Here is a 19,818-nt window from a genome sequence, read left to right as displayed (position 1 = left end):
TACTATGTATATAATAAAATGGTGCCCTCTATCCGAATATGATATTATCAATTCTATTATATTTATATAATGTCACTATAATTTTTTTGACATATGAAGTAAAAAAACTAAAGCGAAACGTCAAATACGATTGACTGAATGTGCCCAATCAGTCTATGATTGTTGTAATTAAATGGCGATTCTTGAACAACATTCTATCTCTGTGTACATAAATAATTCTTGCAAAATATCTGTTATTGACTTTCTAATCTTCGTTATTATTAATTGCATCACTTCTCAAAATGCGTTCTATTGTGGAAATAGGTGCTAGTGTTCCAGCATTTCTTGGAAAATTATGGAAATTAGTAAACGATACAGAGACAAATCATTTGATTTCATGGAGCCCTGTAAGTTTGGTGATAATGAGATCTTTTATTTGTTTATTTATATACATTTCTATAATGTAATAGGCGGGTCAAACAATATAAGATTTAAAAAATGCGAATATTACTAAAAAATACATTAATCCGACTGCCGACTTCAGTCTTGATAAATAAATATATACATGTCACGTTTTCTAGCATGCTTATTGCGTTTGACATAGGAACAACAATCCATGTACTTGGATTTAATTACATAAACAGATTTATTGATTTCTTTATATTCTATTTATTTGTTTATTTCAAATTCGATATAATGTACCAAGTACTTATTGTTTAAAAGTTATTTCAATTAAAAAATTAAATGCAAATGCTTTTTACTAAAATAAACACTAAACGTCATGTTTGCATGAAGTAAATTGTTTTCAGTGACCATTAAAAAATAATTTGTTATTATGTTGTATGACTTGTGTCTACAATAATGTGTGTATTTATACTACATACAATTTTATTAGTATTACTTGGAATTACATCATCAAATTACCTTTCCATTATGAAAGTAAAAATTCGCCATCTAGTTCTACTTATTTATTAAATAATTTCGTGGGGAAATAATATATTAGTTATTTATAAATATTTGACCAGGAGAAGAGCATGCTGGTTGTCTACTTTCCTATGCAAATAATAATGTAATAAATGGATAATATCTGTTATCCATGATTTAATCATGATATAATCTATGTCATCAAATTACATTAAGATCATACATCCATTTAGTTTTAAAAAGGTGACACTATTACATTTATGATTTTAGTATGGTATTTATGTTACGATGTGAAATTGGTAAATTCCAATTTTTGTTTACACATAGTAGGCTGAGAAAGTGGCTGGAGGGGGATGTATAGTGGGCAATTAAATGTTAGTTTTACAATGTTACTAATGTCTTTCTTAAATCATACCTAGATTAATGTAATAATTTGTGCAGTATATCTATTTCTATGCAGTTATGAGATGCGAACAAAATTTTGTATAATTACTGTATAATATAGACATGTGCTATGTCTCTATTATACAGTAATAATAGAGACATAGCACATAGTAATCTATACATATAAATAAAATTGGAGTGTCTGTTTGGAATATTGAAATAACAGTTTTTTTACTACAATCATATGAATATAAATATGGTACATAGACCTAAAAGACATTTTTTACAATTTTGGTTTGTCTGTCTATCTGTTTGTTCCGGCTAATCTCTGAAATGGTTGGACCAATTTTGACGGGACTTTTTTGACACGAAGATGATGTAATAAGGAGTAACTTAGGTTACTTTTATTTTAGAAAATTAAAGTTAATTTCCATGCGGACGAAGTCGCGGGTACAGCTAGTAAGAATTTAAATTACGAAATATCTATCAAAGGCTAAGTGGCAAGATAACAAGGATATATACAGTTAATAGTTTTAGAAATAGACAGCCACCTTAAATGAATTCCATTTCTGGTTATGAAGTCTCGTAATTTTAATAATTTTGTATAAACCTACTGATGCCTGCAACTTTGTCTATATAGAATTAGCAATTCAAGTGATATAATTTCTAATTTTTATTAGGTTTTCTATATCCTAACTCTCTAGTTAGGATATAGAAATGTTTTTACTTTCTTCCAAATTTTTATATTCTTCACATCATCATCATTTAATTATACTCAGACTGACGCATTTGTATTTACAATATTAGTATGGATAAATATAAAAAAACACTTCAAAATATACTAAACAATGTGGACAAATAATATAATTAATAATAAATCATTACTTAACATAAAATATAAAATGGTGTATTTTTCTATGAAAACAAAATCATAAGGTATTCTACGGTGTAAATCTAAGGTACTCACAAGAGATAGCTGTATTATTTTCATCCCAGATGGATTTTGTTACTAAAATAATAAATATTTTCAGGGAGGAAAAACATTTGTCATAAAAAATCAAGCAGATTTTGCTCGGGAGCTATTACCTCTTTACTATAAACACAACAATATGGCAAGTTTTATTAGGCAATTGAATATGTATGGCTTTCACAAAATCACCTCTGTTGAAAATGGTGGCCTGAGATATGAAAAAGATGATATAGAATTTTCTCATCCTTGTTTTATGAGAGGTCATGCATATTTACTGGAGCATATTAAAAGGAAGATTGCAAATTCAAAGTCTGTTGTAAGCAGTGATGGTAGTGAGAAAATTATTCTTAAACCAGAGCTTATGAATAAAGTGTTAGCAGATGTAAAGCAAATGAAAGGGAAACAAGAGAGTCTTGATGCTAAGTTCAGTGCCATGAAACAAGAAAATGAAGCATTATGGAGGGAGGTGGCCATACTGCGACAGAAGCATATTAAACAGCAGCAAATAGTCAACAATGTATGTATAGTCAACAATATGTACTAATAATAATAATTTTATATCTAGTAAAGGTTAACTCTGTTAAATCTGTTACAGAATATTGGTTAGTAATTAACAACATTATAATTCCAGCTCATCCAATTCTTGATGTCACTAGTGCAGCCAACTAGAGCTTCTAATGCCAATGGCAATAATGTTGGTGTGAAAAGACCATATCAACTCATGATAAACAATGCAGCACATAACTCTGCCACAGACACTTCTTACCCTGGTAAAATGAAGAATATTAGACTCGATAAAGACATGCTGTTAGAAGATGTGAATGAAGATAATTTGGTACACAATTTTTTTTACTTTAACATTTTTGCAATTTTTGTACAAATAGTCAATAACTTTTGATGAACAATTACTTTAGTTTCATGTTATTGAATAAGTAATATATAGTATGTTAGATGCTATTATATTTCAGAATTTATATTTTTTATGTAATTGGAATGAAGCTTTCATTCCAATTACAAACATATAAAAAATGTAAATTGAATTGATGTGTGTGTGAGTCATTTAAGCAGCAAACATCGCCTTTATATGTGAAGAACACCATGGATCACAATACATAATGATCTATACACCTCTTAAACTCTTAAAGGACTAAGTTAGGCCCTTATATTCTGTAATACCTTGCTGTATCTCATATTTAAAACTAAAACATAGCTTATAAAGCAATCTTGTATGAATTACCATATCTTTATCCCTGTACCTGAGACTAAATAACTGAGTGACATGTTTCAATTTCTTGCAGGAAGATGGACCTACTATTCATGAATTGGCTCATGATGATATTTTACATAATGATGAATCTCAAGAGTCATTGGATGGAAATAATTTTATAACTGTAGAACTGCCTGCTATTCCCACTGAGCAAAGTCCGGTTGATCCTGTAGGAGCCCTTCAATACCATGTGACTATGGATGAAGCTGATGATTCACAATCAGGTAATAATGAGTAGTTGTAATTAGTCTTAAATTATAAAATACTTAATAGCACTACAATACACTAATGTGTATTTTCATTTTGTTACTACAGCTGCATATTTAAAAATTTCAAAATATTGTTTTTAACATTACTAATGTAAAGTGAATTTATTTGTTAACTCAGGTCATCTTGAAGGTTAACCCATTGTCAATAAACTATGCCATACACATAATGTATGCAATTCATAATAACTCAGGATAGTTTATACAGCGCCATCTAGTCCCATTACTATGCAAAACGTGTTATGGTTATTCGAGAACTGATGAAATATTTTACTATACTCTTTTATATACCCAGATAGCAATTATTACTCATTAATATAAATGTTCGCATCATATGTGGAATCGAACCCGTAACCATTGGAAGTAAAGCGTGTAAACTGGTAGACCACAGTGACCTTCAAATTGTGAATTATATGGGACTACTTTTTCGTCCATTATTATATTTCAGTGTTGAAGTGTAGGCAGATAAATATAGATTTTTTATTAATAGAAATTCTTGATTCAATATTATGCTTGAAACAATATTTTTCCAGATGCTGCAAGAGTTATTCCAGTTTATCCTTCATATAGAATAAACAGCACTTCACAAACTATTGACACTACAAACACCTTACCTGTATCATCACCAACATCCACTGCAACCAAACCTGTATCACCAGAGCAACTAAACAATCCTGTCATATCCCTTGGAACTCCTAAATCGAAAGGTAGAAATTTAAACAAGTCTAATATATTGCAAAGCGGCAAATCATTGTCTTCAAATAACTTCAACACGACAATGTTATTGGGTTCAAGTCCATCAGCTGATTTGAAGCTTCCTGCTGAAATATTTGCCAGTGATGATTCTGCGAGTGATATTGGAGTTCCAGTAGCAGAAAGTCTACCAGTTCCTAATATTCTTGAAGAATCTATTCTAAATACAGATACTTCTTCTGTTTTGAGAAAAGATAAAATGCTTGGCGATATAAAATTAGAAAAACCAATGAACACAGTGAAGTCTCTTGAGAAATCTAAAAAGTCTAACAAGGACAATGTACCTGATGCTGTTAACTTAGCTGACATTAAGACTGAATTACAAGATGATCTTGATTGGAGTAACATGACTCTAGCTACTGTAAATAATAACACTAATATCAACAGATATCAGAGCAGGTAAATTTATTTTGAGTAACTTATTATTTTTCTCCATTACTATTTAAAATATGTAACAACTTTATTACATAATGCTCAAAGTAGCATGGCATTAATTTTAATGTAAAATAATATCACTTATTCAGATCAAAATTGAAAATTGACCAAAATTGAATTTATGACCAATCTACATATGTATATGTTGTCCCATATATCGCCTCATTTTGTGTTCTTTTATTAATTAATTTTAATATTCAGGGGTAGAAGAGATAACATCGGAAAAAATCTAGAGGAATTTACTTCTCTTTATGGAACAAATTCAAACAAGTATGTGTAATAATAATTTATAATAGTCGCTTCATTCAATGGTCTTAAACACTATAAATATTTATTGAAAGTGAGAGCATAATATTACTTATGCTAAGAGCATGAATCATTCTCATTTTTAGTACACGAAAATTTCGATAAGTATCTATAAAAGACTTTAATTTTGCAGTGTGCTTTCTAATAACGTCTAACTTTACAGATTAGGAAAATGGTATTATTTATTTCCTATTTGAATTTGGTTACAGTTTATAGTTTTTAATTATAAACTAAGTAGGTTTTAGATTAAATATTTATGATGGCTTTAATGTATTTTAAATTGAGGTTGGTAAAATTGGTTTTTATAAGGTCTGGCAGGTAAATTACAACACAATAAAATAAAAAACTGCCTAATCACCATAAACATGAAATCTATGACATATGAGTAGGTCGTAGATTATATCAGTTGTTAAGTAGATCATATGTAACAGGTAATACATAATTGTTTCGGAGTGTATGTGAGTGTGTGTGTTTTTATGCTCTAAATTAACTAATAAAATCGTTTTTTATTAATTTTATTTGACATAAAACATAAGTATGTATAATTTTAAACATTTCCAGGGATGATATTGATGACCATCTGGATACTATGCAGTCAGACCTTGAATCATTAAGAGAATTATTGCGTGGAGATGGATATTCTTTAGATACGAACACACTGTTGGGGGTATGTACAGTAAATTAATATTTCTATATTTCCGTTTATAAATTTTGTATCTGTTCCGTTAATAAAGTCTCTTCAATATGGCTTGGAAATACAAATACTTCGGTATTCATTAATATATGAAAAAATTCGCGACATAGTTAAATTAAGTGGTATGGAGGTTTCGACATTTGTTATTGTCCAGTTAGTAGCGCTGCCCCAAATCACGTTGCGGGCAACGTGTTGGAAGCCGAATGTAACTTCGTGGTGACTGGTTCTATTTGACACAAATACATATATAAGCGACGACATCGTTACGTATGACGTGTGTGATACTAACTATGTTGCGTGGGGTTGTTATCATCGCCATCTAATTACCATTATTGTTTTAAAAATAAGAGATATGGTAAAACAATTACTTAATATTCTTTAATAAGTTGATAATAACTACACCTGTTATGGCTATAACATTTTTTGTTTTAATAAATGCGTGTATTACGATACACTTGCAAATTATTTTGTTAATATGTTCTTCATTTCTGTTTTTCTTATTAAGATTTTGTATTGTCCATAGAATGCTGACGCAACTCTATTAGGACCTACGATGTCTTTCACCATTCCTCATTGTCAACACGCCACAAATAATTATGTAATAAATATATGAATGTAGATTTGAATGTATTTAATGATCTGAAGAGATGATAATGAGATATTCATATATCATACATCTTTTAGGCCCTTATTCATAAAAACTGAAAATTCATTCATACCTATTTTTACTATCAGTGTTTTGTCAAGTTCTTTCAAATGAAGTAAATAGCTCTAAAGAGAACGACGGAACAGTTCAATAGACAAATTAGGTTTATTAGATATTTTTTTTATGAATAAGGGAGTTGGAGAATTTAGAAATATTTAATATCACATTAAGAAATAGTGATTCGTATTTGCAATTATTCTACTTGTTTATGACTGATATTATTGGGATACATATTTAAAATTTTAATAATTTGCATATTTAATTCAATTTACTTTTAAAATTGTCATGTCAATGATAAGACAAGTATATATTATAACATTTCTCATATATTTCAGTTATTTGGAGCTGATGATCCTTTTTATGGCCTCACATATAACGTGGACGAGAGAGCAAAGTCATCAAATAGCGGTAAGTCACTGGTGAACCTATAAATTTGCAGAAACATAATATACTATTCTCCTACCTTTGAAGTCGATTCTGATTTGTATTGTAACTTGTTACGGTTCGTGACTTTTGAGTTGAACAGTGTTTTATAAAAAATTGTTTATAATGGAAAAAGATTAGCGCGATAAATAATGTGGTAAGAGTTAGCTTATTTTTTATTTTAAATTGATCAGTATCATGGTGTTACCACAAATAGTGATGGGATAAAAGTATTCTCATATTGAATTTGGAGTACCATTACGAACTATTGTGCGTATCATGAGAAATAATTTATTTTACAGGTATGCTATATATTTATCCTATGTACTTATACGGTAGAAATTTAGTTGAATTTATAGTGCCAAATTTCATTCACATCTGTTCTGTCAACGAAGTCACCAGCATCGTCATTGATAAACAATATCACTCGGAACATCTTCAAAATTTTTATATTAATATTTATAATATGTTGGACGTGAAAATTCTACTGGTTTTGGGCTTTTTCTTTGTGATCCGTTGTATGCTATATATAGCATACAACGGATCACAAATAAATTACATCTATTTCTATAGAAATAGATGTAATTTATTGCTACCGTAATATTTATGAATATATCTATACACAAATTTGTAGTATACTTGTATAATATTGACCTATACACAAATTGACCTCACATCTTCGGTTTATAAATGTCGTCTCATTCTATTGTTATTGTGTAAGCGCTTCACAAAAGCGACGAATTACTTCGCCGAATTCCCTTAAGGATGGTTCATGACTAGTAAATTCTGGTTATATTTCACGTTTATGTTAATTGTAGATACAACCAAACAGTATCCGATGATTGATTTTGATTGGCTGATCGGTAACAGCGAGGCTTCGCCTGCAAAGTAGTCTGTTACTGCCTCATCTTTCAAGACATTGTCAAGATGTATTTTGTTCGTGATATAATCACGTGACAAATTGGATTTTTTTTGGTAAAGTTTAAGATTATTGTGGTGGTAAAAACTAATGCTAGATGTAAAGGGATTAGTGCAGAAAATGCGGACCGTATTACCTGTACTAGTGACAACTAATGTAATTAATAATATATTTTTATAAATATATTAAATAGGGTTGATATTTAATTAACTTTATGTACATTTTATTTTCTTACAAATATTACTTTTTAGATTTGTTATGTTACTTATTAATTTGTTGACTCGACGTTCTGTATGTTTTATTGTTTCACTTTATAAATGCAACATTTGTTATAATTTTCATAGTATATTACTGTTTTGAGATGTTATTTTTACTGTTTTAATTGTTAAACTATAAAGATTAAATTTAAAATTATTTTTGTCTCATTTTGTCTTTAGACTGCTAATGCGCCATTAATGCGGGAGTCTGTATTAATTATCAAATATTTTTTATATCATAATAACGACACAATCATTGCACTGCTAGTCATGGCATTCTGCTCCAAAGAGGACGATTTAACCTCTTATTCGTACAATGATTAGGCGATTCAATATTGGGTTATATTTCTAGTTAAGTTTTGTTAGGCATTTATAGTAGTTTGGTATATTTGTGCTTTGTTTTGTTAGTCTTTTGAAGTGAAAGGTGCTGTAAGACACTGTATTCTTACTCTATCTACGCGTAGGTTATATATCTCTTTTTCTAATTATAATTTAGCCTAAAATTTCTATATTGTAATTATTTTTATTGTCAATTTAAAGCAAAGAAGCTCAAAGGTGAGATTTTGAAAGTAAGCAGCGACGAAAATCGCGTTGAAGATCTGAATACTGACGATGATGGTAGTAACACATTGTTGTTAGTAAACTAAAAGCAATGCACGCTTTATTAGTTCCATTACATATTTAGATAAAGCTTTTCGTTCGTACTACTGCATGTGATTAATGGATACAGACTAAATGGGACTAGTATTTCATAGTACTACTTTGCATAATTTTTAATCATATTAGTGTAGTATGTTTGACTAAGTACAACAATATGCTAGCAAAGGTAAACCAAATGTTACCAGTAAAGTGGTATTATTGTTCAAACTCCTGTAATGTGGCATCATAACTCTGGTTAAATTTTTGTATATTTAAGACTAAAACTATTTTTAGCTTGGTTATTATAATAGTTAAGTAATAAGGGTTAATAAAATTAAAGTAATATGCTTTAAGTCATGATGCATTGTTTTATCGCCATCCAGCCGGTTGATCAGAATATTTATTCTTTTAGAGCTTCTACCGTGGATTCCGTCACGACGTTTTTATTGCTTACAATGTGTAATTGCCAGTTTATTGTATGTGTTTATATTTAATTATGTATTAGTTTAATTAATATCAGTATAGTTTTAGGTACTTGTTTTATTTTATAATTGTGATCTTAATTGAAGTAGTGGTAGGATATAATTGCAATTTGTTTTAAATATTTGCGGCAGCTTGTAACAATCATATCTTATTTTCTTCTTACTTTGTATTATTTATAATTAAGGTCACACTTCTATAATGCACTACTTAGTACAAAAGTTATCACCTACTTATTGTATATATATCTATGTATATGATAGTGCAGTGTACCAAAGGATACTGTACTTTTTATAGATAGTGTAATTAATGTATACATAGTTTTTATAGAATATTCCCCGATACCTATTTTTCATATGTATATATTTTATCGTATATTTATATTATTATGATGATATTTATATATGTTATTTAATATATTCATGTTATATTACAATGCAGCCTGATCATTTTTGTAACATTACTGTGCTTAATCAGAGATAAATTATTCAATAATCTGAATCTGATTGTATGTAGTTTTCGCCATGCTAATAATTTTTGTTTTGGCTGTTTATAATAAGTTTCCTAATTCATAATGTCAAGTTTTAATTTTATAATTAATTTTGAATACTGTAACATGTAATTTAATTAAGTATTTTTTATAAATAGAAATATGTAGATTCATAGACACAAGATGCATTTTATTATTGATTTTTTGTTTTTAACAAAATTTTTCTTGGGTGGCTTTCAGTTGAAGAGAATCAGCTTATATCATATACAGGAAATGTTCCAAACTTTGATGATATAAACATGTCAGATTTGGATGTTGAAAATACTGAAGATACCTGTGTGTCGCCCACTCCGTGCAGCTCTACACTGAATACACCACAAGTTGAGATTCGGTCTCCGGCTAATTGGCGATTGAGGCCATGAGAAACACCGAAAAGTGGACGTCGCCGGGCGAAACGCAAAATCAACAAGTGAACTATTGTTTGTATTATAAAGAGTTATACATTTTAAAAAGAGTTTGTAATTAGATTGTATTATCTAGGGTATGTATTACTCTAACTATTTGTCATTATTTTGTACAGTTTCAGAATTTATTACTTTATTTTTAATTATATTGTAATTAAAAATTGACTTTTCAATAAAAAAAAAATCTAATAAGAACATTGAAATCTTGCTACGTTCGTCGAGACATACTGATATGAAGATCTCTTGCTGATCTAAAGAATTTTATAAAAACTGAAAATAATGTGTTGTCATATAATAACAGTTATGAAAAAAAAATGAATTGGTTTTGAAAATGAATAATAAATAATTAATACGTATGCGTACGATTAGGCCAAACGAAAGGCTAAATGCGAATAAGTCCAATTTACATTTACTTTTACACGCGCACGTTCAATTAATAATTAATTTATATTACATGATAGTAAGTAACATATTCCTTCATTTTTGTATGTTTTGCTCGAATGAATATAAAACTTATTTAATTGCAAACTGATAAATTATACCAAATTAATTTTATTTACTAAATACATTTAATGTATCTTTACTTTGTGCAATTGAAAATGATATTATTAAATATCTTCATAGTCTTTGTGGTACATTTTAAAAACAAAATAGTTATAATATAGTGCAGATATTTTCGTGTCATTTGTAATAGACATATTTAAGAAATATTTCGTTTGAAATAGTTTTGTTCATTCGTTAAAATGATTTGTTCAGTAGAGTACATATGATCTGCCTGATCATATTATACTGAGCATATGATTCTTAAAGTATTCTATTGCTGTTGCTAAAGCTGTAAAGGCCAGCTTCGGCAGTTGCCCTTTACAGTTTTTCCAGATCTAAATGGGTCCGGTTGCAGAGGACACTCCCAAACAAATTAAAGGCCAACTCTTGCCTTTTCAATACAACTTTACTCTGAGGTCACCATTAGGAGTTCGTTTGAAGGGGGAGATTTTTTTTTATATAACTAAAGACAGTGATTGCCCTAGTCAATACTAATTATGATACATTATCTTGCAAAATTATGAATTATTTTATGTAAAACAGAAGTAACATGTGCGTAATACTTTGCCAGTCTCCGCCTACTTTATTTATAGACATACTCGTATATTGATTAATGTAGACATCTACGTTGTTTATAATTATTTACTCTGTAAATAATACTTAAATGTATATACGATAGTCACCATAACATTTGTTTCCATCGTAGGATCTCTGCTCCAAATTTTATTCAATTCTGCCATGTAGATTATCCGTGTCAATTACAATCGCATTTATATTATTTATATTAATATATTGTAATGAACAATATATTTCATGTCACGATTCATTATGTCATCTTTAATTGCACAACGTGTTTTTATGCTCGTCCTTTTTTTTTGCGGAGTGCATAGCAAATGTTTTTAATCGTACCTTAAGTTAAATATAAATTTGTTATATTTATATTCTGTTTAGAAATGGCGCCAATGTCAATACACGAGCTGTTTTATAGTGGTAAGAGCTGAGCCATTGATTCAATTGTCTATGACAGACGTTTATATCTCTATTAAATTATTGGTATAGAAAATATGTGGTATTGAAGCGATATATCTGTGATTATTATATGTATATTACTGTAAATGAAAAGTGAAACTAGAGCAGCATGTGTATTTTCATTATCTGGTTATTACTTGTAACATTGTAGCTGTAAGATGTACCTTAATATAAGATATACTTTAATATAATAGTCCGCGATCCAGAGCCTTCTTTTTGTCACTTATTTCCTTCCGGTTGAAAACCTCTAAAATGTTTAAGAAAATTGTGTTATGAATCTTAGTAAAAGTCAGCTGCGTTTCCTAGGGTAGATTGAAGAGCAGCACCCTCGCGAGCATATAAAACAAATTCAGTAATTTCCTCCCAGTTCAAATTGCTAACAAATTATAGTTAAACCTATATATTGAAGATAAAAAAAATTGCCAGCTGGCCGTAGTGTTGTGTATTATATGTCAGCTGATAGAATGAACATGTCCCATAAACAAAAAAACATAACATGACTTTCTGAAACATCTTAGCAGTTTTGGATCGTGAGGAAATTGGTCAACGTGCATTAATTAATTTGGTACTATCTGTAGTCTGCTTGATATATTGTACAACGTAGTGTCGTGGTTGGTCATTTTCTTAGGAAACATTTTTTATATTAAAACAACCTTGCTTACAACCGTGGACTACTATTAACATACGTTAAAAATTAAACATTAGGGGAATGGTGTACTACACTGTACTACTACTAGGTACCATATTTTTATACTTGTAGATTCGTAACGGCATTCACTTCAAAGCTGTTATATAAAATATTAAACTACAAAAATATTAAAAAAATACTAATAAGTCCGGGCCTACATCGCCTATATACATTCTCGAAACTACTACTACATTCTACCTTCTCATAAAATTCTGTACAATCCTTTCACACGTAAAAGGTTAATAACATCATTTATAATGTATGCGCTGGATTTCCATATTCCTCTATTCCCACTACTACTACCCTCAGTACGACTCTCCGAGGAATAAAGTTGAAATATGTTAATAATTTTTAGCCTATTATTCAATAAATCGTGTTTCATATTGGTATAGCCTTTAAATCAAAAAGAGATTGGTCATGTAATAGGTATTATAGTTAGGATAGCAAGTGGAACGGTATAACAGAAAAAAATTCTAATATAGAAAGAAAACATTGTAAACGAATGACTAGTAATAACAATAACTGACCCTTCCCTTATACATGATGCTGCTATTTGTAAAATACAATATCATTAATGCCTAGTGCAGGGCTCAGATAGTATGCCATAGTTTCAGTTTTAGTACATTCTATATGAAACTTACAATATGTAATTTCTTGCGTTTTAAAAATGTAGCCCATTGTATAATATCATCTGATTATCATCTAGAACAAAGTTGTTTTTTTAGTTGTAAGGCATAGTAGTAAGTACCTATGTAAGATAAAAGAAAATACCTATTAATATTTACTGATTGTAAGTTATTTTAATAATAAATATAATAAAACAAGTTTTTTTTTATTTACTAACGACTCGTCCCGGTTTCGCACGGATGCATAAGAAATCTTTGGATTTCTCGGCATGTTCTATACCATGTATTATACATATTGAGTGTGAGAGAGTGAATTGTAATCGTGTTTTAACTACAGATAAGATAATATTATATATTTAACTAGTCACGAAAATGTTTACATAGGAATGGCAAACAAGCCGACACTAAGTAGTAAAAAATGGGACTTGATCCAGTCAAATTTGGATTGACAACACAAGTTGTCAATCCAAATTTGAGTTCGAGTTTGTTTTGGTGGTGGCAAGATTTGAACTCATTACCTTTTAGGCGCAAGTCGGAGAAGTCACGACATCTCCGACTTATTCCACATCCAAAAAGGTGACAAATATGCGGGTCTCTGACAGCTATAAGAAAATGAAATAACAATAAAAGAGAATCGACAGGTTAAAATCATTTTAATGCACGAATTTGTACTATTATATAGCATATTAGGTACAAACGTTATCACAGCTGTACTACAACTTCCTTTTAGGAAAATAGAATATAATTGCACAGAAAATAGCAAACAGAAATTACATTACGTCTTGATTATCGTAAATCTAAAATACATTTAATTATAAATAACAGATATATATAATTATATTAACAGTATCAGAAATCGACCTATAACTTCATTCTTTATACTAAATAAATATTACATCATCAAATATATAAAACAAGCACTTTGTAGAAAAAATACTCAATTCGTTTATGTATGTATGTTCATTTGAGTTAATTATTATGAGTTCAAAGTGAATTATTATGAGTTCTCTTTACTTCTCGTTTCTTCTTTTATAATTAAATGTAGCTACTTACGTATTAGCCTTATGTTTACCAGTTTTGGTGGAAAAGTTTTTATTGTTTCTGTTTTACATACATGATCTACTGATTATGATTAGATGTTTAATGGTATGAAACAATCAAAGTGGAAAATTTTGCGATGTATTACATTTACAAAATACATTTTCTTTTTCGATAAAACATTTTAGTGACGTCGCAAACGGTGATAAAAACAGTTGAGAATCGATATCCGTTTTTACTTCGAAAGATAACTATTATTGAACAGCAGCAGTATTAAATAGCAGCTTGATATGATTACCTATACGATTTATTTTATATACCCAGAATTTACTAAGCTTATCGTACTAACGGCACCGTATTAAAAGACTGGTACTATTTCATTGAGTTAAAATAAATAGTATTATGATTCGTTGAAAGCGGTTTTTTTGTGTTGGTAAGCAGGAATATACACAAGCAATAATATATACCTAAATTAAGTATATCAAACATAGTTCCGTTCATACATTGTGCTCTCGACTGATAAAAAATCATTCAAAATAAGCTCTCCCGTATGTTTCATTACTGAAACACTATGCACGACTTGATGAAGGTGATTTTTTTAAAATAAGTTTCATGATATCCATCACCGCCAATTTTCTCTTTCCGTTATGTATTTCTTGCCTTATCATTAACAAATAGTTAGTCACAGTCAAAACGTCGAATGAAATGAGTAGATAGATACTATATACAATACATTAGGAAAGTTTGTTATTGCAACTTTTGACATTATTTAAAATACTTAGTGTAAGTGGAATACACTTGTTCTTGTTCTTGATAATTTTCTTATAATATTTAATGATATTTAAATTGCACTCAATGAGTTACATGATAATCGAGTGATATATTTATTCAATACAAACTGACTTTATAAGAGCACTGTAGTTATTTCTAGTTTAATTGTAAGAGAAAGTATGAACTAAAATTTTAATGTATAAATATAAGTAGATATTGCTCATGTATGTAATAACAGCAATTTTTTCACCTTGACTAGATAATGTCCCTATTGACTAACTTGTACTAATCTCAAGTTAATAATAAAATAAAATTTATGCAATACTACTGTTTGTAATTACTAATTGATCGTGAACAATTTAAATATTTTATTGAGTAGCTGGTTGTTATTGTTTAACTTTTTATCACCTTCAGTATATAAATATAATAAATACAAAAAATATTAATAACTATTAGTGTAGTGACTGTGAAATTAATTATGTGTGATTTGATTTAATGAAGACGAAACTTCCTCATTAAAGCTGGCAGAAATGTTGGTGCGGGAGATCTGTTTTTGACGCCATCTGTAATATATGGGCCGGGTTTAGACATTAGAACAGTGTGAAGTGTGGGTAAGGATCCAATTGCGCACGCTAATTCTGGGGAAATATAGCGGCAACCCTGCACGTCCAAGAATTTTAGTTTCTCGCAATGAGATCTTATGGCTTCTAATGTTTTGTCAGTTAGTTGATTGCAACCCTGGAAAAAATAATACTGCTTATTATGTTATTCTTGTAATACTTACTATAGATGGATATAACTATATTGGATTAGTCAAACTATTAAAAATGTGCTAAACATACATACATAATAACATAATATCCAAGGTTATTCATAAGGGTAAGCTAAGCCGCAAGCTAAGCCACATGGTAACAAACTACTTTAGTTCTACAACTTATTTTAACCGTATATTTTTTTCAAGGAACATGGGTTCAAAGTTGTTATATAATAATACAATAACAACAAAAGACACAGTCCTAACATTAGCTGTCATCAGCCCCGTTATAATAGCAAAGTATGTAACGAAATTGTTAGTTTTAGAATTAAAGTCGGAGGCGTGCGGCCCAGGAAAGGAAAGAGAGAGGATCAATAGAAAGAAGAATAACATGATAATTTAGAATATGGTATTCGTAATAATAACCTTTATAACATACACTAACTATGATGCCTGTATATATGTATATGGAATTTAAGTTCACAAACCCCTGTATAGAATTTTTAGAAAATGCTCAAAATTTTCTAAACCAATGGGAATATTTTTGGTTCATCTGCCATATTTTAATAAATAGACAAATATTTATTCCCCAAAGAAGTTTTATTAGATGTATAACAAAAAAGTTGCAACAGTTCTTATAGGACGAGGTTGCCTAATTTACAGTGAAATACCCACATACAGATATGGAATTCATAAATTTGTTTAAAGGATATTAAACAATTTTTATAATATTATTATACATCAAATATTTTGAAGTCATTATCTTAAAAACTACTATTGGTGTTTAATATATACTTACCCGTAGTTCAAGTTGTTTTAGTCTTCTAAGAGTCTTGACAATTTCTTTTACTGCTTCATCTTTCAAGTTATAGCAATCTGTTAGATTGAAATATTCAATGCTTGGACAGTTCTTCACTAGATGTTCTATTCCTTCATGAGTTATCTGTTGGCATCTGCTCAAATTTAAGTTTACCAATTCTTTGAAATTAAATGCATAAGTTAAACTTACATCCGTGATCCTATTACATCCACTTACATCAAGTTCTTTGAGGCCTTTCATGCGTGCCAAAGAATAGCCAGTAAAATTATCCATTGTTAGCTTTGTACACATTAACATAACATCACGCTTTCGTTTCGCGTCTCTTACAATCTCTTCTTCAGCTCTAGACCCAAGGGGTATTTTGTGGTTAGAGGATGGATCATCATAACTGGACATGATTGGCCCTTCATCATCACCTTCTGCTTCCACTTTTCCCATTCCTGTTAGGCCCGCATCAGATACTTTGTCACAGTGACTTATTTTTAATGTGTGCAAAAGTACTTGGTTTTTAAATATGACCTGAATTGATGTGTCACTTACTGCATTAAAACAATAACTTATGTCTAAGGCACGTAAATTAGGCAACTTTTCTGAAATCATTATCAGTGCAGTCTGATCTAAATTTAATGAATGTATATTCAAATCTTCAATGATTTGATTTTCTTCTGAACATAAACCTTTTTCTAAACCATCTTTTGTAATAAGTTCACACTGGGAGATATTAAGAGATCTCAATTTTTTTAACTTTTTCAATTCTGCTATACCTAGGTCAGTCACAGCACGACAACGTTGAATGTTAAGATGTTCTAGATTTACCAGATTTTTACATATATATATAAGTGATTGATCAGTTACTCTACTACATAAACCTATGTCAAGCTCTCTTAAAGTAGTCTGGTAGTTTGTTAATGCCAAAATGCCTGTGTTTGTAAGTTGATCGCAACTATGCACTTCCAGTGACTCCAGTTTTAAATTTTTAACCTCTGCAAGTAACTTAAGAGCTGCTCCATCTATAAGAGTGTTGGAAAATAACAAACATTTAATGTTTTCTGCACGTGATATAATGAATTGTAAAATAAAATAAAATGTCAGCACACTTTCTGATGGATTTTTAAAAATATCTGTGCCAGGGGGATAAAACTTTTTAACCAGACCAAGGTGAAACTGCAAAGAACATGCTGATAAGTTTAGTTTTTCTAAAGCTGGAGTAGCCATTATAAATCTGTTGAATAATGCATCTGTAAGATACTGATTTCCTGATAAGCTTAGAATTTTTAAATTGTCCAGGTTATCTTCTAGTAGTCCTTCAGTTTTTCCTTCTAGTAGACGTCCTGACATGAACAGCTCTCTGCAGCTCTGAATGTTCAATTCCTCTAAACTAGTACATTTTTGGAGGAGGTACACAAATACTTTTTCACAGATATCACAATTTCTCAGAGTGAGTGATTTTATATTCTCCCCTATTTTATCCCAAAAAACATTCAGTTTGTTAGATATCTCTACTTCATTGAACATGTAGTTTTGGTGTATGACTAACGAATTTTCAAAAATATGCATAGGTGATGTGTCTTCATCACTTAACACCGATTTGTAAAATATTGCTACTTTGTTCTTCATGAAACAATGGTCATTAGCAGCCAGATACCAAGATCGGCATGTTTCACTTGCCGATATTCTGTCAGATTTAGGTAAATATTTGAATAAATAAACTAATATCTGAAAATATAGAATACGTACATCTCAGTTTACCATCCAAGTATTAATTTTACTATTAAAGGTAAGTATTTAATTACATTTTACTCTACTAACTAATATGCTAACTTTATCAACATTTGTAGTATCTAATATAACAACAAAGGAAAACATCTAATCGATCAATCACGTGAAAAATATTATTTATAGTGTAGCACATAGAATAATTTCTTATATTTCAAATCAATATATTATGTACTTATCTAACTTACCTCGTATGGCAGATCCATCTGTGTTTAATTTTTGCTAGTATCAATTACAAATAGTAATAAATTGAGTAAATTAAAGCATAATGGTAATTCACTATATTTAGTCCTTTTTCCTGCATAAAATTTTCAGTATATCTGATTTGATCTTGATACTGCCATATGACATTGACATTGACATATAACAATGACAATTCACGCACTGAGGTCGTATCGTACAGCGTGCTATACAATACAATAAAGTAGCGTAGTGGTTATTTACTCAGTACTACAAACAACAAGAAAGATAATAACTATTGTAGATACATAACTTTCTTTTAAATTAGAATTTAGTATGAAAGAAATTGAGGAAACGTTCAAAGACATTCAGCACTGTAATAAAATTATGAATATGGTATGTTGGTACCCGATCTAGATGTGGAACATTTTCTTGCCAAAGGTAGGGTTCATTAGGTTGCTCCGTAATTATGGGACGTTTAATAACTTTTTTATTGACACAGGTATCCCAACAGATAAGTTCGGATCTGTTGTTATAGGCATCAGAAATTGGTATGAATGATGATTGAATCGTGCTCCCGCCTGCGTGAACTGTATAGATTGCTTAGGACAAGCACCAATGAAATAATGAAGTCACATATCTTGATCGACCGGACGTTGTAAATTTGCTAACTACAACCTATAAAAGAAATAATGCGACCCATGAGATAAATGCTGAATTACGCAAATCATGTTTGGCAATGGATTGGAATTTGAGCGATTCCATTATCGAAGTATTCTAAGTGAATAGATATTCCGGAAACGTTTTGTTTAGTTTCTCTATTCACATCATAGGGCCTTCAGGATCGCCTGTTATTGCTTTATAATTTCCCTGTATTATAGGTAGTTTCTTAATTTAATGGATAAGAATTAACAAAGTTTCTTTGATTTTATACAGTTGTATAAAATTGGAAGAAATAAATAATTAATTGGATATATTACAGAGGTACGTACTCTACTCGCTTTAATCGAATTACGTAGGTATCTACTATTTCTATAAAAAATATTATTTATAGCGACTTTCAAGGTTTTTCTTGATCAAACAAGTATTCTATTATGTAATATTATAATCAATGATGGTGTCAAACATTATTTATTATAGTTTGATTGATTTACAGAATACAGTACATAGATAATATCTACCTATACATATATGTATTGTAGTTTTGTACCAAATCAATGAAATGAAATCAAAATAT

The 19,818-nt window shown here is 29.7% G+C and overlaps 2 protein-coding genes across 8 annotated transcripts; one reads left to right on the top strand and one right to left on the bottom strand.

Annotated features, from left to right (window-relative positions):
- The first annotated feature begins 163 nt into the window (after nucleotides 1–163).
- On the top strand, nucleotides 164–12,362 carry LOC131845804 (heat shock factor protein). Of its 7 annotated transcripts, XM_059194911.1 has the most exons (11): nucleotides 164–386; nucleotides 2,319–2,774; nucleotides 2,889–3,092; nucleotides 3,556–3,748; nucleotides 4,324–4,942; nucleotides 5,180–5,248; nucleotides 5,846–5,951; nucleotides 6,502–6,576; nucleotides 7,020–7,092; nucleotides 8,824–8,901; nucleotides 10,133–12,362. In XM_059194911.1, exons 1-11 carry the CDS (start codon nucleotides 282–284, stop codon nucleotides 10,312–10,314), a joined length of 2,160 nt encoding a protein of 719 aa, XP_059050894.1. In that variant the 5' UTR covers nucleotides 164–281; the 3' UTR covers nucleotides 10,315–12,362. The 7 variants fall into 7 exon arrangements, with proteins under 7 accessions (XP_059050894.1, XP_059050895.1, XP_059050896.1 ...); XM_059194912.1 differs by lacking the exon at nucleotides 5,180–5,248; XM_059194913.1 differs by lacking the exon at nucleotides 6,502–6,576.
- Nucleotides 12,363–14,243: 1,881 nt separating this feature from the next.
- On the bottom strand, nucleotides 14,244–18,697 carry LOC131845884 (F-box/LRR-repeat protein 20-like). The gene is made up of 3 exons (XM_059195033.1): nucleotides 18,590–18,697; nucleotides 16,605–18,341; nucleotides 14,244–15,789 (listed from the first exon to the last, which is right to left on the bottom strand). Exons 1-3 carry the CDS (start codon nucleotides 18,605–18,607, stop codon nucleotides 15,544–15,546), a joined length of 2,001 nt encoding a protein of 666 aa, XP_059051016.1. The 5' UTR covers nucleotides 18,608–18,697; the 3' UTR covers nucleotides 14,244–15,543.
- Nucleotides 18,698–19,818: the final 1,121 nt, after the last annotated feature.

The sequence above is a fragment of the Achroia grisella genome, unplaced genomic scaffold (assembly GCF_030625045.1).
Source record: "Achroia grisella isolate CSIRO2021 unplaced genomic scaffold, CSIRO_AGI_Agris_v1 utg487, whole genome shotgun sequence".
NCBI classification, from domain to species: domain Eukaryota; kingdom Metazoa; phylum Arthropoda; class Insecta; order Lepidoptera; family Pyralidae; genus Achroia; species Achroia grisella.
The sequence above is the reverse complement of the archived record's forward strand: the minus strand, read 5'-3'. Positions and strand labels throughout refer to the sequence as shown.

Excerpts from the sequence above, each read along its gene's own strand:
- LOC131845804 (XM_059194911.1), top strand. The coding sequence starts at position 282 with ATGCGTTCTATTGTGGAAATAGGTGCTAGTGTTCCAGCATTTCTTGGA. Across the intron at positions 3,749-4,323 it reads AGCTGATGATTCACAATCAG|ATGCTGCAAGAGTTATTCCA; the intron begins GTAATAATGAGT and ends ATATTTTTCCAG. Across the intron at positions 5,952-6,501 it reads ATACGAACACACTGTTGGGG|AATGCTGACGCAACTCTATT; the intron begins GTATGTACAGTA and ends TATTGTCCATAG.
- LOC131845884 (XM_059195033.1), bottom strand. Across the intron at positions 15,790-16,604 it reads TAAAACAACTTGAACTACGG|GGTTGCAATCAACTAACTGA; the intron begins GTAAGTATATAT and ends TATTTTTTCCAG.